Source organism: Nanorana parkeri, unplaced genomic scaffold (genome assembly GCF_000935625.1).
Source record: "Nanorana parkeri isolate BGI_ZX_2015 unplaced genomic scaffold, ASM93562v1 scaffold33, whole genome shotgun sequence".
Taxonomy (NCBI): domain Eukaryota; kingdom Metazoa; phylum Chordata; class Amphibia; order Anura; family Dicroglossidae; genus Nanorana; species Nanorana parkeri.
This window is the reverse complement of record NW_017306301.1, coordinates 1,532,182-1,553,514: the sequence shown is the minus strand read 5'-3', so window position 1 is coordinate 1,553,514 and position 21,333 is coordinate 1,532,182. Positions and strand designations below refer to the sequence as shown.

At 43.3% G+C, this 21,333-nt stretch overlaps 1 protein-coding gene across 1 annotated transcript in view; it reads right to left on the bottom strand.

Annotated features, from left to right (window-relative positions):
* ITGA5 (integrin subunit alpha 5) overlaps positions 1 to 20,715 on the bottom strand; it is a 92,545-nt gene extending 71,830 nt beyond the window's left edge. Inside the window, exon 1 of the mRNA XM_018568932.1 lies at positions 20,479 to 20,715. Coding sequence (XP_018424434.1) covers positions 20,479 to 20,645 — 167 coding nt within the window. The 5' untranslated portion in view covers positions 20,646 to 20,715. The remainder of the gene's footprint in view (positions 1 to 20,478) is intronic.
* Positions 20,716 to 21,333: the final 618 nt, after the last annotated feature.

Sequence of the window (21,333 nt, the reverse complement as noted above, 5' to 3'; positions counted from 1 at the left end):
CTATTTTTCTAAAAATTGTTAGCATTACTTCCATTAATCCGGTCACAGAGTGTTGTAACATGTTAGCTAACAAATTAAAGTGAAAAGTATGGAGTACAAAAAGTGATCCCTTTTCTGGCTAATTTAAGCGAGTGGGAAATACAAGCTTTTGATACACTATAGACTTCTGCTTCATGCTCGACAAAAACACTTCACCCATTTCAAAATCTTACATCTTCAGTCTTTTGGAGGTAGCCAATGAACGGCATCACTAACTCCAGAACGTATGCTTTTATTAATCTGATATACATAAATCTATAACAGCGGACCTCCCAAAAACCAAGAGTGCAAATATCCTGGCAATACAAAAGGAGCCTTCATTTATATAAGATATATGCAGTGTGGGTGCTTATTGCAGCTGCTGTCAATATGCAAGCCACATGGCTTAATAGCTGCCAAATGAGGCAAGACCATGGAAGCATGTACAAGAATAATTTCCAGAAAGGCGGCAAACTGCAACCAAGTGGAGGTTCCCAGTTATACAGGATCTGTTGTAGCTAATGGAATAAGACATTAAACATATACAAGGTAGAATTAGTTGGGTAAAATGAACGCAGAAGGCATTAAATGGAGTTCATTCATTTGCATGAACCCTTCATACACATCCTGGAGAGTTCACCTCAAAAACAACCCCTCATGGTATTTCTGCTTTTAATTTTAGGAAAGTTAGGCTAGCAGTTTCAATCTAGCAGCTGCCAATCACACATTGTACTGGTCATGTGGCAAAATAATACTCAGGACATCAACATCAGTTGTGCCATTTCATTCAGAGACAAACTTTTTATATGCGAGGTGAACACAAAATAAAATTGGGGGGGGGGGAATTGGATATCTCCTACAAGGGAACATACAGAGAACGGATCCAGAACCAGCCTGGAAAACGTTTCAGGAAATATCTAAAAGAATAGAAAGCAAATCAGCTGCAGACAATAGTTGTACGTTTAGACCGGATACACACTTTCAAAGTGTCTTAAAGGATTAAGGCAACCCATTCCATTTGAATGTGCTTGCAATTCAAGCCAGTACCACCAAAACCACACTTGACCCTTCTTTGGGAACGCAATGCATGACAGTGTGTTGCAGAGCTATGCAGCACAGGTGCATGAGAAATATGCCCTGGGGATATCTGAAAACGATATTTGAAATACAAAACAATATGCTGAGAAAAGCTTGTGTAAAGAGCATTACTATTTTATAAAGCACTAGTGCATAGCAACCAGATTTAAACTTTCATCAAGTTAGTGTAGTGAACAATAACATTTGGTTAGTGCGCACTTAAGTGACACTAAACTCAGGAGTTTAACCTTAGAAATGCATTAGAGTTCCTTAAAGGGGTATTAAACCCTCATGTTTCTGAAGAGTCTCGGGCGGCCACAAAGTATCTTTGGGCGGGTGTTTGCGCACTTCAGAGTCGGCCGGGAGAGACAAGGTAAGTCTATGGACCAGCGTGCACCCGCACAGACTCCGTGGGACATCAGATAAGGAGGACAGAGGCACCAGCGCTGGAGGGACAGCTGAAAAAGGACAGTAAAGAAGAAGATGATCGAATCAAGAGGCATCATTTAAGGAAGTCCTGACACTAACATTGGGTGGGGGAAAAAAAAAAAAAAAAATTTAAAAAGCCTTTAACCCCCTCCCGTCCACCAAACGTTGAAAGATGGCCGGACGGGACTCTCCTGGATGCGGGTGGGCATCTTTAGACGACCTTCGTGCCCGAGCGGGAAACCGCCTGGCTTTTAAACGGCCAGCGATGGCCTTTTACATACAAGCGGTCCGGCGTCGGTCACTCTACGGTACAGAAACCGGAGAGAAGCTGATGAAGCAGATCTGTGCTTCATCAGCTTCTCTGGGGGTCCCTAGGTGACATTAGGGGTCTTAAGAGACCCCTGATGTATCCATAAAGGGGACCTGTAACTGTAATTTGTTATCACATAGGGGATTTCTTAGCACCCTATGTAATAACAATATAGCACCCTATGTGATAACAATAAAGTGGAAAAAAAAAAGTTGAAAAAAAAAATGCTCACAAAATAAGTCCCCCGCATAGATGCGCAAAAATGCGTTAGATGCGCCTGCACGCAAAAACTTTGCTCCAATTATGCTGCGAACGTCACAATGAAAGCAATAATTCTCGGGCCATTAATCAATAACCCTAAACTGATTAGCAGTAAAATCTTTTAAAGCGTCACCTATGGCCAAATTTGGCTATGGTGTTTTTATGTGATTTCGCGGGCATGCGCAATTTTAAGGCTCGACATGTTTGGTGTCTATTTACCCGCCGTGACCCCCTCTTTTATATTTTACTAAAAAAAATGGGTAAAATAAAAAGGGAAAACCATTTTTTTAAAAATATTCTGTACTTTTTTTGTACCACCAAAAGAAAGCTGTATCTGTCCCCCCCAAAAATTGTATAAAATTAATTTCAGTACAGGGTTGCATGACGGAATAAACGTCAGCCAAAGTACCGCAGCGCCGAATACTGAAAAATGGCCTGGACAGGAAGGGGGTGTAAACACCCCGGTCAGCCAGTGGTTAAAGTCACTATTAACAGAAATGCATCTTATTTGTGTATCGCTCAGGTGTAGAGCCTCAAATCATCTCTGAATGGTGCAGACACTGTCCTTCCTTCTGGTGGGGGGCTACTTTTGTTCCCCATGGTCCCTGTGTGTGTTATAAAGTATCCGTGATGGGACTACAATCTCAAATGAACACGATTAATCTTTTTCAATGACCTGGAGTACATTTATAAGACCCAAGGTCTGTAAGATGTTCGAAAACAAAAAAAGTGGTAATCAGCAGCTGGAGATTTAAAAAAAAAAAAAAAACCCAACCCTAAAATATCAAACACCAAAAACTGAAAAACCTGTGCAAAATTGCAAATTACATAGAATATAAACAGAGAAGATGTCATTTAATCCACCAATGAGGAATTCTGGAGAAATGACAGCTCAGATGGAGTATGTCTGCCTAGTCCATGCAGGATACATTTCCAGAACACATTTTGTTTCAAGTGATGAGTCTTTGGCGCACATTACCACCAGAAGTGTTAGCCAGGCCCAGATATATAAGAACCACATGTTAAAGTTCCAGGAGACAAAAACACTAAACATATTCTTTTAATTATTCCCAAAATATATTATATACACAGAATATAGTCTTGAATGCACATACACAGACCCCAATACAGTCAACAGTCAGGCTATGCCCAAATTAGATGTACTTTCCCATGCCACGATAACATTAAAAGTGCAAATCATCATCAACTAACTGTGGCCAAAAGGGGTGACATGCACAGTTTACACAAGTTTGTTTTTTTAAATCTGCATTGGCAACAGTTTCGATATGTTGATATGATCCATGTACATAGCACCAACATACTCCATTTCCTATGCTAATAATCTGGGTCAACAGATTATGGGGGGGAGAAGTACTGGATCTATTACTTAATTTTGCAGGCATTGGTTACATTCTTTAGGGGTAAACAACCCCTGCCTAAATATTTTAGAGTGGAGAGGGGAGAGGGGAGCATGCATGTAGGTAGTTTATTAGAGCTGGGTCAAATGCAGGCATAGCTTAGAATCTGTACAAAGGAAACGTCGGACAAGGTAAGGAATATATTTAAATAATAATAAATAAGTATGCTCTGTGACTGGGATTGCCAAAGTACACTATAAACAGTTCTCTCGAATCGAGTTCTTGATTGCCACATGATTCTGTTCTCTGCAAACTTCCGTTGCTCTCCCTGGGACAGCAAGCAGTGAACCTACATTAGGTGGTATTGAGAATATTTGGTCAGCATGTTGACATTGGCGAGTATTTGGTGCCATCAGATTACCACAACTACATGTAGATGAGAAAACTTATGATAGGCAGGCTACGCACCCTCCCCGTATGCATTTCAAGGCTGAATATTCAATTACTCCATTGACAACATTTTCAAGAGACCCTGTCAGCACAGGGTCACTTGTATATACAACATACTTGATAAAAGAAGACTGTATACTTTCTGGCAGCCAGTTTTACAGTTGAGCATCCTGTGAATTATTCACAAACCAGGAGGTGTGAATACCGCGCTCCCCTGCTTACTCACATGCCACTCTATGAAGTATAAGCCAGCTGAAGGAACCATGACAAGTGACGGGGCATCAGGTTTTCATCCCATCCCACTGTTCCAGTACAGTAATACCTCGGTTCATGAACACTATGTGCTGTACAGTATTATTCAATCCAGCATGGCTCCAAACAAAGTGCAGAGCAAGCATGGTGGTAAAAAGAAAGTGCAGAGCGGTAATGAATGTACATATGGTTCAGAACGGAATAACTTTATGGGGAAATTGGATTCTGTTCGGGACCAAAAATCGGTTCACAACCATGTTCTTCACAACCATGTTCATAGGGGTCAGAACGGATTCACCTTATGGGGAAATTTGATTTGGTTTGTGACCAATATCGCGGAACGAATTAAGTTCTTGAACTGAGGTACCACTGTACTCGCAGAGACAGTAAGCAGTGAAGCAGCAGCTTTTCAAGAAACTGCTGAAAGGTACGTATACACAATCTTCTTTTAGCAGGCAATGTCTACATATAGAACTTTAAACTGGAGACTATGCATGGACAACTTGGTGTATAATCCCTGTTCCACTTAGTTGATGGTGTTAATGTGGGTGCTGCTTTAGTCCCTTAAGGTGCCCATACACTGCTCGATTCTCGTACGAGAATCGTGGGAAATCCCGTGATCGTACGAGAATCGAGCAGTGTGAACGAAGACGTGCGACCGTTTCTACTGTACGGTCACACGTCTTTTGTCGAACCAGCATGCTCGAAAATCCGCCGAGAATCGTACGATTGTCGGCGGGGTTCTAGCCTGCTCGTTCAATAGCTGTGGAACGGGCCAGTGTGCGCACGCGCACACTGCCCGTTCTGCATTGCGGTCATTGGAAGCCCGCCCCTCAGCGGGGCGGGCTTTCGATGATCGCAAGTACGATCTGCCCGTCCAAGGTGGGCAGATCGTACGAGCTTTCAATAAGCATACGACCATCGCAAGACAAAAGTCTTGCGATGGTCGTAAGGTGTATGGGCACCTTTAGGCGAGTCACATAAAAAAACAGCAGCTGGTCCAGGTGCTGCCAATGATGGGCAAATGTTTCACTTTGCCACTCTTTGGCTAACATAAGTCACACAGGTCTTCATGGGATGAAGACTCCGGCTGATCCAGAGAACATCTTCTATGGGATGTGAAGAATGAGTTCAGGAGACCTTGAAAGCCATCTGTGATATGCAAGTTTGAAAATTATTTTGGACAGGCTGTTGTCTGCTGATACACAGATGATGCAGAGACCTCCATGTACTAGCCAAGGGAATGAAGTACTGTGCAGATAAGGGATCTCTCAGATCCAATAGAGTTTGTTTCTGAACATTTATATCACCAAGTGTACATCTGCGGTGTATTGTGCCTCGGACCGATAAGTCTAACTATTGATGAAATGATCTTTTCACAAACATGCAGGTTTACTTTGGGTGAACTTGCGCATTTGACTGTCAAGGAAAGAAGCTGGATGGGCACCGTCTGTCTCAGTTAAAACCATGAATGGCCATGAAAATTCCTCACAGCTGATCAACTTTGCCACAAGTAGGGACAACCAGAGTTGTGAAAAAGCCAACAAACCAGCCACAAATAACTGAATTGGACCAATTGGCAGCACACACACAAAGCAACAGAAGTAGTCATACTATTGATAACACATCAGTTATGCATTCTGCGTTTTATGGGAGACATTTTCTTCACCTAAATTTACAAGGCCTAAACTAAGGAATGATCAGCCCCTGCAGAGGAATTTATAGCAAAATTAAGATAGTGGAAGGTTTGAAAGAGAAGAAACGACTGTATCACAAGGCAGAAATGTTGCTGGGAGCAGTAACAAGCATGCTAAGAGAGGGTGTGGATTTTCTTATGTGTAGAAGTTCTTGCAGAATGCCAACACTTTCTGGGTTTGATTAGTTACAGCAATACGAGCTACTAATATATCCAAAGGCTGAGAAAATGGACAACCTGCTATAGAAGCAGGGCTCCATTGGAAAAAAAAAAGGATTTCTATTACAACACCGTCCTCTTTCCATGGTCACTCCCACAAATTACATTGGGGCAGTATTATCCATGGGCACAAACCGATCAAAATAGAAAAGAAAAAAAAAAAAGTTATTTTCCTTAGTCAGACTTTTTAACAACAAACAAGGTGAGCTGAATCAGACAATACAAAAATGGGAAAAAAATTGGCAAAGGGTCAGCGTCAAATAAGCAACAACCCTGATTTGAGGAGACAATAGCCCTCAGCCAGTAAACCAGCAACACAGATGGGCTTTTCTGATCTTTGTCCATTGCCCAGGGATATCCACAAAGTCCAAAAATTTATGATCTTCTAACATTAAGGGCTACCTCCACATTATTGATATAGATGGTGGTAAAACACCGTGATGAAGAATCAGCCAAGTTATCCTGACACCTTAAAAATATAACCAATTGCAAAGTAACCTACTTCCCAGAATAAACCACTCCACTGATGAAGAATTTTACATTCACTCAAAGTATTTGGCAACTCTGCATTGCTTGGAAGAAAACTAGTCTAGACTATCCATGCCATGGTTCAGAACAAGGTTCATTAGTGGCATAAGGACCACATCATGTTGATGTCAAAATTTGTTGATTAAAGTCCCCAACCAACTGACAAAGTAATCATACAAAGTTCCCACGGCTTAATACTAGACAGGACTTGTAACCTGGCCTCGGCTAAACACGTTACGCATTTCATGGACAGAAATGTGTGACTAATGACCTGCTTAATCAAAGTGGTTCCAGTCCTGCAAAAAGCCAAAATTCCCACGTGTTATTCTAAAGGATAGACCACATTTTAAAAAGACATTTAATCCATTATTGAAGGTACATTGTCATGTGTACACAAAAATAAATCACTCCTTATTATAGAAGTATTGTGGAATACAGGACAAGAGATACTTTTTGGACAAAAAGGGGATTTTTTTTTTTGGGTGGTCAGTATCCCTGTTGAGTAGATTTCCTCCGAAGTAATGTGTGATCATGAGAACGGGAAGTGAAGGGAAATTTTTGCAACATGAAATTTTTTTTTTTATATATATATATATCACACACATACATTTCTAGCAGCATCTTGAGTTAGAACCTCTCAGGTTTTTATTGTTGTTTATGACCCCGTTGTCCCACTCTGTGTAGTCACTGGGACAGGAAATGAGGAGCACAGACAGCAATAAAAGCCTGAGAGGTTCCCCATCTACTCCATCAAACAACATTTGCTGGAGTTGTGCTTTTAAAGCCACACAACCCTGGTGGTTCCCACCTCAAATCCTCCAAAACTTCTGCTTTAAAAACTGCACTACATAACCCGGTTTCATAAATAGGTGGTATGAATCTCACTGCATCAGAATGTGCCTCAATCACCGAACTATGTTATACAGACAAGAGCCGAATCTGTCCATACACTTTCGGATGATTTCAGATGAACAGTCTCAAGTGAACAGTCACTGTTCATTTGAGAATTTCCCACCCAGCTCAGTTGATTTTTAATCTACTAATGTTTCAGCTGTCACTGACAATGACTACAGCTCAAATTGTGCCCGATTCAGTAGAAATCTGACGAAATTCAAGCCATCTAGTTCCATCTATTACAAAATAACACCCCTGCAAAGTAAGTGTGTGTGTGTGTGTGTGTGTGTGTGTAAATGACAAGTTAAAGAAATGTGGGCAATGCAGCTTCTTATCTGACATCTTCTGTAAAACGGATTGCATATGACAGTGATCACATGCAAAGCAATTCTTCCAGTAATGTGAAAAACAACTCCAACCCTCCCTACATTAAGAGCCGATTCGAAGTGTAAAACTACATAAAGTACGGAACAATTCTGAGCGTCATTGTAAACATGTTTGTTCACACATTGTATCAGTTCATTAGAATATCACAGTTCAGACTCCCTATTGTAGATTTCTATATAGGGAATTCTGGCATTCTGTGGCTCTCCAGCGGTTGTGTCATCTCCCAGTGTTCTTCAAACTTTGCTTTCAACTGACATTTCTACAAACTTGGAAGAAAAACAAAAAAACAACAACTCGATAAAAATTTTCCAAAAGTAGAAATGAAAAATAGAGAACACATAAATTTAGGATTCAGTAGCAAGACCACACTTTGACTATAGGGTGGATCAGTTTCCAACTCCTTCTGGATTATGGGCCAGGTCACACCACTATTTTTGCAGATCGCACTGGACCGGAACGCAGGCACCAATGTGCCTGCATTCCAGGTGCGGTCAATCGCACTGCGGGTGGGGGGCCTAGCTGCAGTGCCATTGACAGCAATGCACCACTAATGCCCCCCTCCTGCCCCTGAACACAGGGAGCCGGCCAGCTTGCGTTCCAGAGGCCGAACGCTCTGGAACGCAGACTTTGTGGTGTGAGTGGGCCCTATGAACCTTTAAACTACACCAGCTTATGGTAAATGAGCAGACGCATCATCTTTTAGAGGCTGTTCATGCAAAAGTATCCAACAGTCACTTATTTAAGCAGAGAACAGTAATTGGTTGTACAAAAAAGGTACACAAACTAAAAAGGTGCCCATACATGTCACAATCACGTTTATGACCAACTCAGTAGTTCAATGGCCTACCTTAAAAGTCAATTAATTTTTGAAGAGTGTACTCTTACAGAAATATTACAGAGCAACTTTTGTCATCAAGTTGAAGTCACTGAAGGAACGATTTGTAGTTTATGCTTCATTGTATCAATTATTTTATCCAAAGCTCAGAAGTCTTGGCAATTACACCCAAAATACTCAAGTGTTCTCCCTGTGTGCTAGGTCCACAAACATATGTGCAGATCAGGGTTTACTGGATCTGCACACCCAGCACTTCATTCTCTTATAAACCACAACCCCTGAAATTCTTTTAGCCCTATGTAAATAAAGCCACCACTAGCGATACACAAATAGATTTCTCCATCCACACTAAACAGGGTATATATATATACACATCTCCCCTGCTGGGCTATTGTATTCTGACAGCCAGGGCCTGGCCAGAGCAGCAAAGGAAAGGTGTACATGGGCATCTGGTGGAGCCACCACCATGGGCAATGCACAGGTTCACTTGAGGATACTCATGAAGTGGTATTAAACCCCATTGATTGAACCGGTTATCATGTAGCCAGACTTGCATGTTATCTTGTCTGTTCAGTTATTTAGTTTACAATCTCTTCCTTTCAGCACTGGATCCTATTTCTCATGACTTCTGTTTTTGCAGTGGCTCCTATCACTAGCCAGGTCTTTATGGAGCCACCTCAATGTGCACAGTCCCCATTCTTTCCCTTCTCAGTTCTACACAGGCTTCCAGGCACATAGGTGGCATGGAGAAGCTGGAGCTGAAGGTGAAGGTAAGGGTGATCTGCCCACCTCCCAGGCCACTTGCCTTGAAGTGGCTTGAAGCAGCTTTCGGTGTACGATCTGATAAAACCACTGTACAAATATGGGAAATAGAGTTCATTAAACATACAAAGTTTACATAACTGTATAAAAAAAAATAAAAAAACCACACCACACACAACCCACCATTTGTTTACTTTTTTTGTTGGTCCTCAACTGTGGTTAGATGAGGGAGGAGAGACCAGCAAAAGGTAATGAAACTTCTGCGCAGATGCATTGAATACGCAAGCACTCTAGGAAAAAAAAATACAACAAATAAGGCAATTCGTGTACTTAGTAAATGGATTTACATGGAGCTCCGATATTTAAATGAAGGGCCTAATAAGCTAAAGTGGGCCCTACAATAATCTGCCATGTCATTTTGACATTCTCTCGTGGCCAGTCTTCCCAATGGTATAGATTAGTGTAGACACTGCACTAATAGGCTTTTCGGTGGAGTTCTGACAAAATACTTGATTTCTCTGTTCCCCTGCCACTATCCTACTGGTAATATAGAGGGGTTTATTCTTTAACTGTGGAGAGTAAACTAATTATCTTTTGGCAAAATGCTCTATAATTTAGGGAATAATTACTGGCTTTTCAGAAAGAATTAAAAACCGCTTTGGGAAGAAATGGCTTAGAGCCTATATATTGTTCCTACAGAAATACTTAGAAACTTGAGAGATAATTCCCACAGCAAAAAAAATGCTGCAGTATTCTAGGTTATCCCAACTAGACACCCACATGGAACAATTTATGGTTAAATAATGGCTTGCCCTTGCCTTCAAAGAAGCTGAAGACTGAGCTCCTATCTATCTATCTATCCATCCATCCATTACACATACACACATGATGTACAGAATAGAAGGACTACTGAAGATAAAAAAAAAAAATCTACAGTCTTATTCCGTAACATCAGCTGTTTGCAGAAAGCCAAAGCAAACCTGCGCAGTTACAGAACTATTCAAACCTTCTGTACAAGAGTTTCTAAAAGTGTGAATCTTATATAGAATTTAGGACTCTAGTAATAGTGGAGAGGTTTCCATCTCTATTCTCCGTATACTTGTGTGTTTTAGAGTGTTTCTGTTTTTGTTCTTTATTTTTTTTTTATCCTGCTTGTTGATCTAAAACCAAAATCAATAAAATACAAATTTGAACATGTTAATGCAATTACAAAAGAGTTTTTGTTTTTCTTAAAAAAAAAAAGCCATCATTGGCCATGTGCATCTGACCAAGTTGAACCATACCCTCAAAACATTTAAGCCTTTACCACTGTAACCTTTTTGGCCTAACTCTCTAAGCACAGGTCTCCTCAATCCAAGATTTCTTTTTAGGTTTAAGAAAACAAACTTGAAAAAAGCTCATCCACATGATCAGCTACTGTGCACAATATATTTTATTTTGCAGAGTAAAACAATCACTTTGTGGCATTGTTGGTGGTTCCTTAGCTTCCACACATTGGAGTCACATGACACTGTCTCTGCTAGATTATGGGCAGAATCTTTCACTTTATATGATTAGTCCCTTCTGTGCTGTAAAAGCCAGCCTAAATCTAGCTGAAGCTTTGTGAACAGATAATTGGTAGTAAGAATACAATGCTCCCCTGGGGATTATAGATATTGCTTTGTTGAGCTGAAATTTCCAGGCTCTATAAGGAGATCAATCATGCTGTACTGATAAGAGCCTAAATTCCTAAAGACCTGGTACAGCAACCAGAGTCATCACTGCAGAATTTTACAGCCCCTGTCAAAACTGCAGCCAGCCATCCAGACCACGCACAGAACCTACCGAGAAGATGCTAGGCTTCTTGATGTCTGCTACAAGGAAAGAACACAGCCCCCAAGACAAACGACCTGGAGGATCAGAGCAACCTCGGTGTGTGCCATTACTCATCTTCTCTACAAAGCCTTAAAAACTGCAAAAAGCAGCTAAGGAATCCCAGGATCACAGCATATCTAAAGACAAAACTTTTTTTTCTATTCTGAAAAGAATGGAGGGTTAAAAGCACTCAGACATTTGTCACAGGAACACGTTTCCCCACCGGAGGATTTTCCCTTCATTGTTTGGCCTCACTGATTCTTGATGACTTTAGTGATCAGGACAAAAACAAATGTAATATTTCAGGTGTCAGTGGAGACTGGTGGGCTGGGTTAGCTTTAGGCTTCCTAAATGTCTGGGTTTCTCCAAGAGTGAGATCTCCCTCCCATTACTCCCATTCCTGTCCACTTGAGTTTTTGGGGCTTCTACACACACCTTTACTTGCTCCAGCACCTCGTGTTGCAATCTCCATAATATAAAACAAATGAAAAACAGGAAGAGTGACATCCCCTCGTACTGGCAACATTAGGTGTGCAGACCAAGAAACTAAGGCTAGGTTCACATCTAAGCGACACCTCACTGCGCGGCAATCAAGCACGATTCCGTGCGGATTGCTGCGTGGTCAGGAGTCGCCAAAGTTTGAACCGATCCGCTGTGGGAGCCATTATTTTCGAATGGCACCCCAGTCGCACTGGGCAGATTGCATGGTTTGCCACCGTGATTCCGCCCATGCTTAAGAGCATGATCACGGCTAAAAAAGCCACGCGTGGTGTTTTGCAAAAAGAAGGCACTTGTACCTTTTTTCAGCGATTGCCGTGGGGATGTCACCCCACTGAAATCGATGGGGCCGCACGGCAATCGCTGCCTGCATTGTGCAGGACCACACGACACCCACGTCCCGGGTGTTGTGCAGGTTTGAACCTAGCCTCAAGCGCAGAGATGTCGCCAAAAGCATCTTCAAAGAGAAACTCCCAGGTGGTGTAACTCCTCAGCATCCCCAAAAAACTGAAGTATCAGGTTTTGGTAAACTGACCCTTTAAAAAAAAAGGAGGAGAACTATGGGGTCAGGGCTTTTCCCCATAGTTCTCCTAAGGGTCACAGGAGAACACAAATTAGCATCCTCCCGTGACCCAAAGCTCAGTATAACACAAGCTACAGCTCACGATATACTGAGACGCCGCAGCCAAAACGGATCCCGACAATTCTGTCTGGATCCACCCAGCTGCGTGATTGACAGCTGGCTCTGCCTACCCAGAGGCAGAGCCAGCTGTGCCTGCCAACTCCCCTGTTCGTTCCGCCAGTCGGCGCTGGAGGATCGGAGGGGGGGGATCCCTGCAGTGAACCGTGAGTGACAGTCACGGCTCTCTGCAGGGATAGACCGAGAAGCGAGCAACGGTATGTGTTCGCTCACCTCCCGATCTACTGAGCCGACCTGTGACAGTTTCATTGTCACAGGTCGGCTCAGATTATGAGGCTGAGTGAAAAACACTCGCCTCATAATTCTCCTTTAAAGGATTATGAATGTTTCCATGCGTGATTTAGAGAAAAGCACAATTGAGTTCCGTCACAACAGATTTTTTTTTTCCTCAGTCGCTTGAATAAAACCAGCGTTTCCAACATTTGGGAGCTCCTGACTCATTAAGGGAAAAGTAATTCCCGTTTTAATCAACAAAATGACTTAAAAGGCATGTGCTGTATAAACTTCGCTCAAGCACACTCTACTGGAAGTCAATGACACCACTTTCCACAGCCAACAGAGTAAAATCTCTGCCAGCTTTTATTGTTGTCAATGTTTGGGAGATTCCTCTCATTTCCTGTGTGGACACCAGAATGGGAAGTAGCTCATTCCTCCCAGACAGCAATAAAACATTAGAGGTCCTAATCCTTCTCGGCGCTATCCAAAATTTATTGAGAACAAAAAGATGTCATTGCCGACTTCACCTTCTGAAATGTGAGTTGCCTGGTTGTCATGTTGAATCAGTGGCTATCATCATCTTGTGAGTCACTGACTCACATATGGAGATCAGATGTTGACTTTACCCCTCACCTTCCATGCCTGCCAAGGACAATAAATCAAAGTATTGAGGAACAAAAAAAAAAAAATAAGACAGTCAGGCAAGTAGCATCTTCAGAAGGTTTGAACCAACATGTGCCAAGTAACCCACATATTACTCAATATATAGGGGTTCTAGCCATCTTTGTCTGGGCTGAGGTTTTCTTTACATGTATGTAATAGTTATTTTCCAACTCCCCTGCCTCATGAGATTTCATTCTTCAGGAGAACTTAGGCCGGGTTCCCATCTAGGCAGCATCGTTTTTGCACGTTTATACGCGCTATTCAACTTGGAGGTAATTTGCACACTTATAAGCATTGTGCATATTTGTATGCATGTACACGAAGACGTGCGTTTTGACTAGCAGCTTAAGAAACATTGTGGGCGATGGACGAATAAGCATACAAACGCACAAAAACACATGAAAATTCAGGCGTTTCCATTAAAGTCTATGAGCCAAAAACTGCCCAAAGAAGCTCATGTACCTTTTTGGGCATTTGGCATTTTACTGCTGGTGTTTTGATGCTCAGGTGTGAACAGGGGCCATTGAAAATCATGGGATTTCTTGTGTTGAGCTTCTCCAACTGCTCAAAAACTCCAGGTGTGAACCAGGCCTTACAGGTAAGAAGATAGTAAGTGTCAGAACTTCTGAAAAAAAATCTGAATGTTTCTGGGACCTGAAGCTGGGTTTTTTGGGGGGGTTTTTTTTTTTAACAGATTTCTTGATCGCTGCTAAACAGCATGGATGGTTGACTTTCCTGCTGGGCTGTTGTATTCTGACAGTGGTGTGCCACTGTCAGAATACCCGTACAGTGATGCCAGCCAATTGTCTGCCGTCACTGGTCACCTGACAATTTTCAGGAGCGGCTCCTTCGATTTTGTAAAGGAAGGATGCCAGATGGAAAGGTGCCGAAAAGACGAACCAACGAACCAATATACTCATCATGAACCAGCCAAATTTGTATGGCCAGCTTTAGTGTATGTGCTATGGATAGTTACAAGATAACCTTATGACACCAGCTTGGGGCAAAAGAAAAAATTGATAAGGCGGCACCATAGCTGACCGGCTATTGAGGCTACAGGGACCTTGCTTAAGATGTACTGATAAAATGGGAAATAAGATTAGCCATTTTGCGAGCATGCGACTATTCTTCCTATACCACAGCAATGGTGCTTGGTGATGGACTGCTCAGGTACAAGGCACCATCACACTAAAGACAAGGAGAGTGCCCTCAGCCCTGTGTGCACTCCTAAAACTTTGTGCTTGCACAGTGCTTCATCAAATGAATCCCAGCAGTCTATACAAGTGGCAGAAGAGCAATAGAAAGGAGAGTATGTGCAGCTCTGGAGCAAGTCAGCCAAGTGAACATGCTGCTTTCCCTGTACGGGGCAAAGCACAGGTTCATGTTTTATGGCGATCAAGCCAGGTACAATCTGGCTGCCAGAATCACTCTTCTGAGCAAACTCTAGCATGGATTTTCTCTGCTGTTCATTATTTTTTCCCTCATGCAAGCCAAAACTACGGTACTAACCCTCCCTCCCTATATTGGCTAGATAAAGCACTTCTGCTGCTGATAACGTGCATTTTTGTACAGTGATGTTTCTTTAGAAAGACGGAAACTATGCAGGCAAAGTAACAGGTTTGCTTCAATGCTGCCCTTGTCCCCAGCCCCATACTTCTCATAAGAAATTGGTACTTTTTCATTCCTGGTAGCTTAATAGAGCAGCAGGGAATTAAGGAAAGCAGAGTATGTATTAAGCTGGCCATACCCAATATTATTTTTTTTGCATTCAGACTGCGGGTGTACCTGAACAGTGACGGTAGCTGAATGGCTGCCATCTCTGTTCGCCCAAAGATTTTCCATCCAGCTCCACACCTGGGCTTGGTGTGAACTCAGTAAGACTCCTGACACAATCCATGGTGGCAGTTGTGGCAGGAGTGTATTCTTTGTGACTTACAGGTGCAGGGGGCGGACAGTAGCGCGCTTTATGCTGACTTTGGGTCACAGGAACACATTTGTGAATGAACTCCTGTAACCCAAAAGGAGTCAAGCCAAAAAAAAAGCTTTAGTTCTCTTGTAAACTGCATCAGAAGGGAACAGGTTGACTGGAAACCTTAGGTGGTGAGGAGTGCTTTTGACTTCCGAAGTGATCATTATTTTGCCTTCCCGTAGAGTTCAAAGCTGGGATAGACTGTGTACTGCTTTGTCCTGAAGAAAAGAAAATAGTGCAGTTGTCCATCACAAGATGCTGCTACCTCAGCTAAAAAAGCAAACAGATTGAGGATCTAATCCCGGGTAGCCAAACTCCGGCCCTCCAGCTGTGGTGGAACTACAAATCTCATGAGGCATTGCAAGGTTCTCCCAGCTAGACATGACTCCTGGAGAGAGATGTATCATGGGATTTGTAGTTCACCACAGCTGGAGGGCCGGAGTTTGGCTACCCCTGATCTAATCCCACGTAGTGAGGCAGGTCTGCAACAGGTGATCAAACACTGCAATGCACGTTGAGGTCATAAACTGTAGCAATGAGACACCATGGAACAGACTGCGCATAGAGTAGGTCTAAGCAGCATAAACCTACAGAGATAACATTGCAGAGAAAGCACATACCCATTTTTAGAAGTAATGTATACATTGAGTCACACGACAATTTAAGAAGTATACTTTGACTCATTTTATTAAAAAGTAATGACTCACTCTAGTCTACTCAACCCGGTCATGTCACCAGGATGACACAGAGTTTAATGATCCCCATTGACAGGAGAGGAAAGATGTACATGCATATCATATAAGTTGAACTGTGTACATTGAGTACCTGGAAACCTAATGATACTTTGTTGACATAAGAACAACATGAGGAATGTAAGCCAATCAAATCCCTTCTATTATTCCATGTGCAGGTTACCTGAGGCTGAGAGAACACTTCCATTTTATCTCTACGCAGGTTTCTGCATGAACCTTAATGCTTGATCCAAATCAGTGACTTGTTGAACTTTCAAACTGATGAGTAATAAATGAATATTTGCTTCATTGATATCCAAGGAAACAATAAACATCACTATTCAGTATTAAAATATAGTGGTTTCAGGTTTAAGTAAGTGTTATGAATTAATCATCCACCCAAAAGCTGAATCAGTTATGGGTGTAGAATAAAGGATGGGATTCCCCATAGCCTTCCTAGATCCCTCACAGACATCAGCAATGGACATACCCTACCAAAGCTCCAATGTCTGCTCCTTGCCCAGGGGTCTCACTTCTCTTCCTGCATGTTGTGCAATGTAAAAAACAAATGAAGGATTCAAGGAGATCCAGATCCTCCTGCCTCAGCAGTGACTAAGGAGACCTACCACCTCAGATGCAGAAACCTAGCCACTAGAGTCCTGGGGGGAACAAATGAAGCCAATGCATGTTTCTACCCACATTCAAACATGGAACGACCTTTGAAGCCCCATTGAGGATCCTGAAAGGCTAAAGTCAGGAGACTTTTCAAGCAGCAGTGCATACCACTCACTTCTGTACACAGTCTATTGACATCTGTCCTCCAAGATCCTTGGTAGAAACCATGTGACCAGGGCCTTGGTGGGGCACTGGAGCAATCATCAAGTCTCCCAATTAGGAATAAGGTTAAGATTTTCAGACCTTTAAAGTAAACACGAAACCACCTCTGATGCCATCGAGGATCCGGAAAGACTGAGGTCAGGAGACTTCTTGAGCAGTAGTGCTGACTGCTCACTTCTGTCCACAGTCTCCTGACATCTGTCCTCCAAGATCCTTGATAAAAACCATGTGACCAGGGCCTTGGTGGGGCACTGGAGCAATCATCAAGTGTCCTAATTAGAAATCAGGAAGATTTCCAGGTCTTTTAGCAAACATGGAACCACCTCTGATGCCATCGAGGATCCTGAAAGACTGAGGTCAGGAGACTTCTCCAGCAGTAATGCTGACTGCTCACGTCTGTCCACAGTCTCCTGACATCTGTCCTCCAAGATCACAAAACCGTGTGACCAGTGCCTTAATGGGGTACTGGAGCAATTATCAAGTACCATAATTAGACAAAAGTTTCAGATTTTCAGGCCCATTAGAAACAAAGGTTTTTCATCATATTAGAACTTAGCTTCCATGTTTGACTATAGATGCACTTTAAACCTTTGTTGCTGGTGAATTGACAACGGTTATACAAATATTTTGTAGAACAGACACGCCAAAATATATAAAACACGGCCCAATGTGACTAAATAAAGGCTGGCAGTACTTTCGTCACACTGTAAAGAGTGGATCGCCTGTATATCCCAGTGAAGAGTTCTGCCTGTGGATTCCTCAGGGTGCCATTCAGAGGCTGGACACAATCCTGACTGTTGTGGCGTGTCCGGTTTCAGGAAACTGCGTCCTGTTAAACATTATTACTCACTTTCCTCATGTGAGCTCTGAGCTGTAAAGAAATGTACTCCAAGCTCAGAGGTCTTGATCTTACACAAAGGAGGACCCGGCTCCAGCTGATTCAGGGCACAGCACGCCAGCCTGGTTACTGCCAGGTCCTGCTGTAGATGGAGAGCTGTCTGTCTGCACTGAAAACAGGAGGAAGCCAGAATACCGCACATTAACCCTTACCCTGCACAATGGTGACATGTCACTCCTGAGCTTCCCATCTAAATGGAAAATCCACACTAAAACCTCACACATCCTACAGAACGCCAGACAGGCTCACAGGGACAGTGACTGCAAAGCTAAAGGAAAAATTGGGCAACTATAGAAAAGTTTCAGGATTCTATTGCAAGTCACTTATTATAAAAGTACCTAAAGCCAAACTTTTCTTCCAGCTTTGGATAGTCTGTGCGTCCCCACTGGGAAGATTTCCTCACTATTGGTCCTGGTGGTCAGAGTCATTAACATAAAAAGGAAAAACCCCACAACTTTACAGCGGTTACCAGAACAGGGAGTGATGGTATGTCTTCCAAAAGGGACAACTGTTCCAGTAACAACTACCCATAAGAGGGATTTCATCTCACTTAGGAAATATTTCCCCTCCCGTCATGTTGTGTGTTTCCTAAGAACGAAGGTAAATCTCCCTGGCGGGACACCAAGGGTTTTAACCATTTCCTGCTCTATCCCAAACTTCCAAAACAGTAACCTATTAGATGGATATTTAAATAGGCAAACACAGAAACTTCCAAAACAGTAACCTATTAGATGGATATTTAAATAGGCAAACACAGAAACACACACACACACACACACACACACACACTATGGAGGGAACAGAAGTTCCCGCACACACGGTACTTCCTGTCCAGAAATCCCACAGAAGATAGCCACATGAATGCCTGTTATCACCAACATGGTTGAGGGCTTCTTCACACTACATGCATACGTTAGTCTCATGGTTCCATGCGACAAACATACTACCATGCAACAAACCTACTGTGCGTTAACAGTGCAGGAGGTGCGTTGTGTTGCCATTCATTTGAATGGCACCCCAAAGGCACCTTCCACCCGAACCTGCAGTGCCACAATACCGTGCAGTGCAGTTATAGAAGTGTGCAAGACCCATTTGGTTTTTTTAACCGCAATGATATTGCGGTTCCCCCGTATGTATATATACACTTTATTCTATTACACACACACGTACATGTATGATTGTTATTAGCTCATTACTGTGGCTTAAGCTGGCCATATACTGCTAGACTTCCAAGAAAGCAGGACTCGGATGCATTTCTAGCAGCGTGTGGCCCTGTCAGCACCCCTCGATTGGACAAAAGTCAGTCAATCTTACAATAGACTTTTTTCGAAGTAGGAGCCGGCCAAAAACATTGACTGCAGTCAATCGCCTGCAGTCAATGTTCAGGTATTCTGACTGCCGCACCCCCACCAGAATACAACAGCCAGATGGGGTGGATATATAGTGTGGATGGTGGATGGAATCAAGCGTTTCTTCTCATACGGAAAAGGCTTAGTGTATGTTAAGATTTACTGGTTAGCACGTCTGCCTTGCAGCACTAGAGGTCCGCAGTTCAAATTCCATTCAGGACACTATCTGCATGGAGTTTGCATGTTCTTCCTGTGCTTGTGTGGGTTTCCTGACACACTCCAAAGACATGCTGGTAGGTGAACGGGCTCTTGTCTATGTATGCGAGTCAGGGACCTTAGACTGTAAAGCACCTTGAGGGCAGTGACTGATGTAAGGGAAGTGGAGCGCTCTGTACATTGCTGGCGCTATATAAATACCTGTAATAAAGACATTTGAGACTTAAGATAGATCAGGAGAGACAGGAGGGACTTCTGTGCAGCCTTGAGAAAGGAAGGGAACATTTTTAAATCCATTGAGGCCAATTTATCAAAACTGGAGCAGCGTGGCAACCAATCAGCTTCTCATTTTCAAAACCACTTAAACCCAAGAGAGAAGCCGATTGGTTGCCCTGGGTGTGCACTCCTGAGTCTGTCTGCTCCGGTTTTGAGATTATATATACATTTCACTGAAAGAGTAGTGGAGGCTGGGAAGAGACTTCCAGCAGAGGTAATAAGTCATGGCAGGACTAAACACAGACAAAAAGCCGCAGCCATGGTCCTCCCAGAGTCAGACAAGGTAATAAAGGTTGCAGCTGTAGTATGTACCTAATTCCAGAAGAAAGCAGCACTTGGGTCATCACCAGGTAATATCAACCAGATGGGTGAACAGGATCCAGACAAAAGCTGTAATGTGAGGGGGGCCGAGCCATACAACAGTGTGAATGTATGAGGGAAGGGGGGGCTGGGGAAAGGTAGAGGGCATGTCTGCACTCCATGGGAGGAAGCGAGGAAAAGAAAAAAGTGAAATTTGGGGTGAGACACTGGAGGGAAATGAGGATCTGGAAGGGAGTGTGTATGTAACGGAACACACTGAGGGCGGGAGGAGCTCCAATCCGGCCAAATGAGCAACCCAAGAACAAAAAAATCCAAGTCAGCCCCTAACCCAGCAATATGATTGAACAGTACATGGTGACCCGGCTCCCTCATCACCCCCATTCACAGCGCTCAGTAGGATGTGACAAGTGATACAATGTAACCATGACTGACTTCCCCGATGTCTCCTCCGCTGCTCCCCGTCCCTGCACTCACCTCTGCTCATCCGGGAGGTAAAAATCCACCGAGAAGCCGAACAAGCTGCCCTCGGGACCCGTGTACACCGCGGGCTCGTCCACCGCTAAGTTAAATCCATGGAGCGGGTTGAAAAGAAGGGCCAGGCAGGCTGACAGCAAGGCACACGTCTTCATTGGGCACTTCATGGCTACTGGCTTATAGGAGCATGTGAAGAGGGACCAGGCTTGGATGCAAGCTTTACTTTCAAGCACCAACCAAAAAAAAACTACTCCAATGAAGTAAAAGCCCCTCCTAAATGAGCTGCAGGGTGTTCCCCACCCGGGGAGAGGCGGGGGCAGGCCGCCTCCTGCTCAATGGACACATCCTCCTCCTCTCAGGGATGTGGACTTCATTACTTACACACAGTGCTGCTGTTGCTGCTGCTTCTCTCTCAGTTTGCATCTTAAAGACCCGAAAAACTCCCCACAGGCGCCGGCTTAATGTCATTATTCCCAAATGCTTTGTTTCTGCAGAGCTGATAATTGAATTATATGTGTGACTGGAGAGAAAGGTAAACTGACTTCACATCAAAGTCTGAGGAGAGGTACAAACGGACCTGAAGGCAATGGATGGAGGGGCTAATGGAAAGAAAACGATGGGGGAGCCTGCAGAGCTAAAAAAAAAAAACCTTCCACACAAGTGTTGGACCCCTTCCACACGGGCGTTGGACCCCTTCCACAGGGGCGTTGGACCCCTAACACATGGGCGTTGGACCCCTAACACATGGGCGTTGGACCCCTTACACACAGGCATTGGAACCCGTGGTGTTCCGTCACTTTGTTGTATGGCCCAAGATCAGACGCAGGTAAAAGGACTGCAGTGAATCCCTATGGG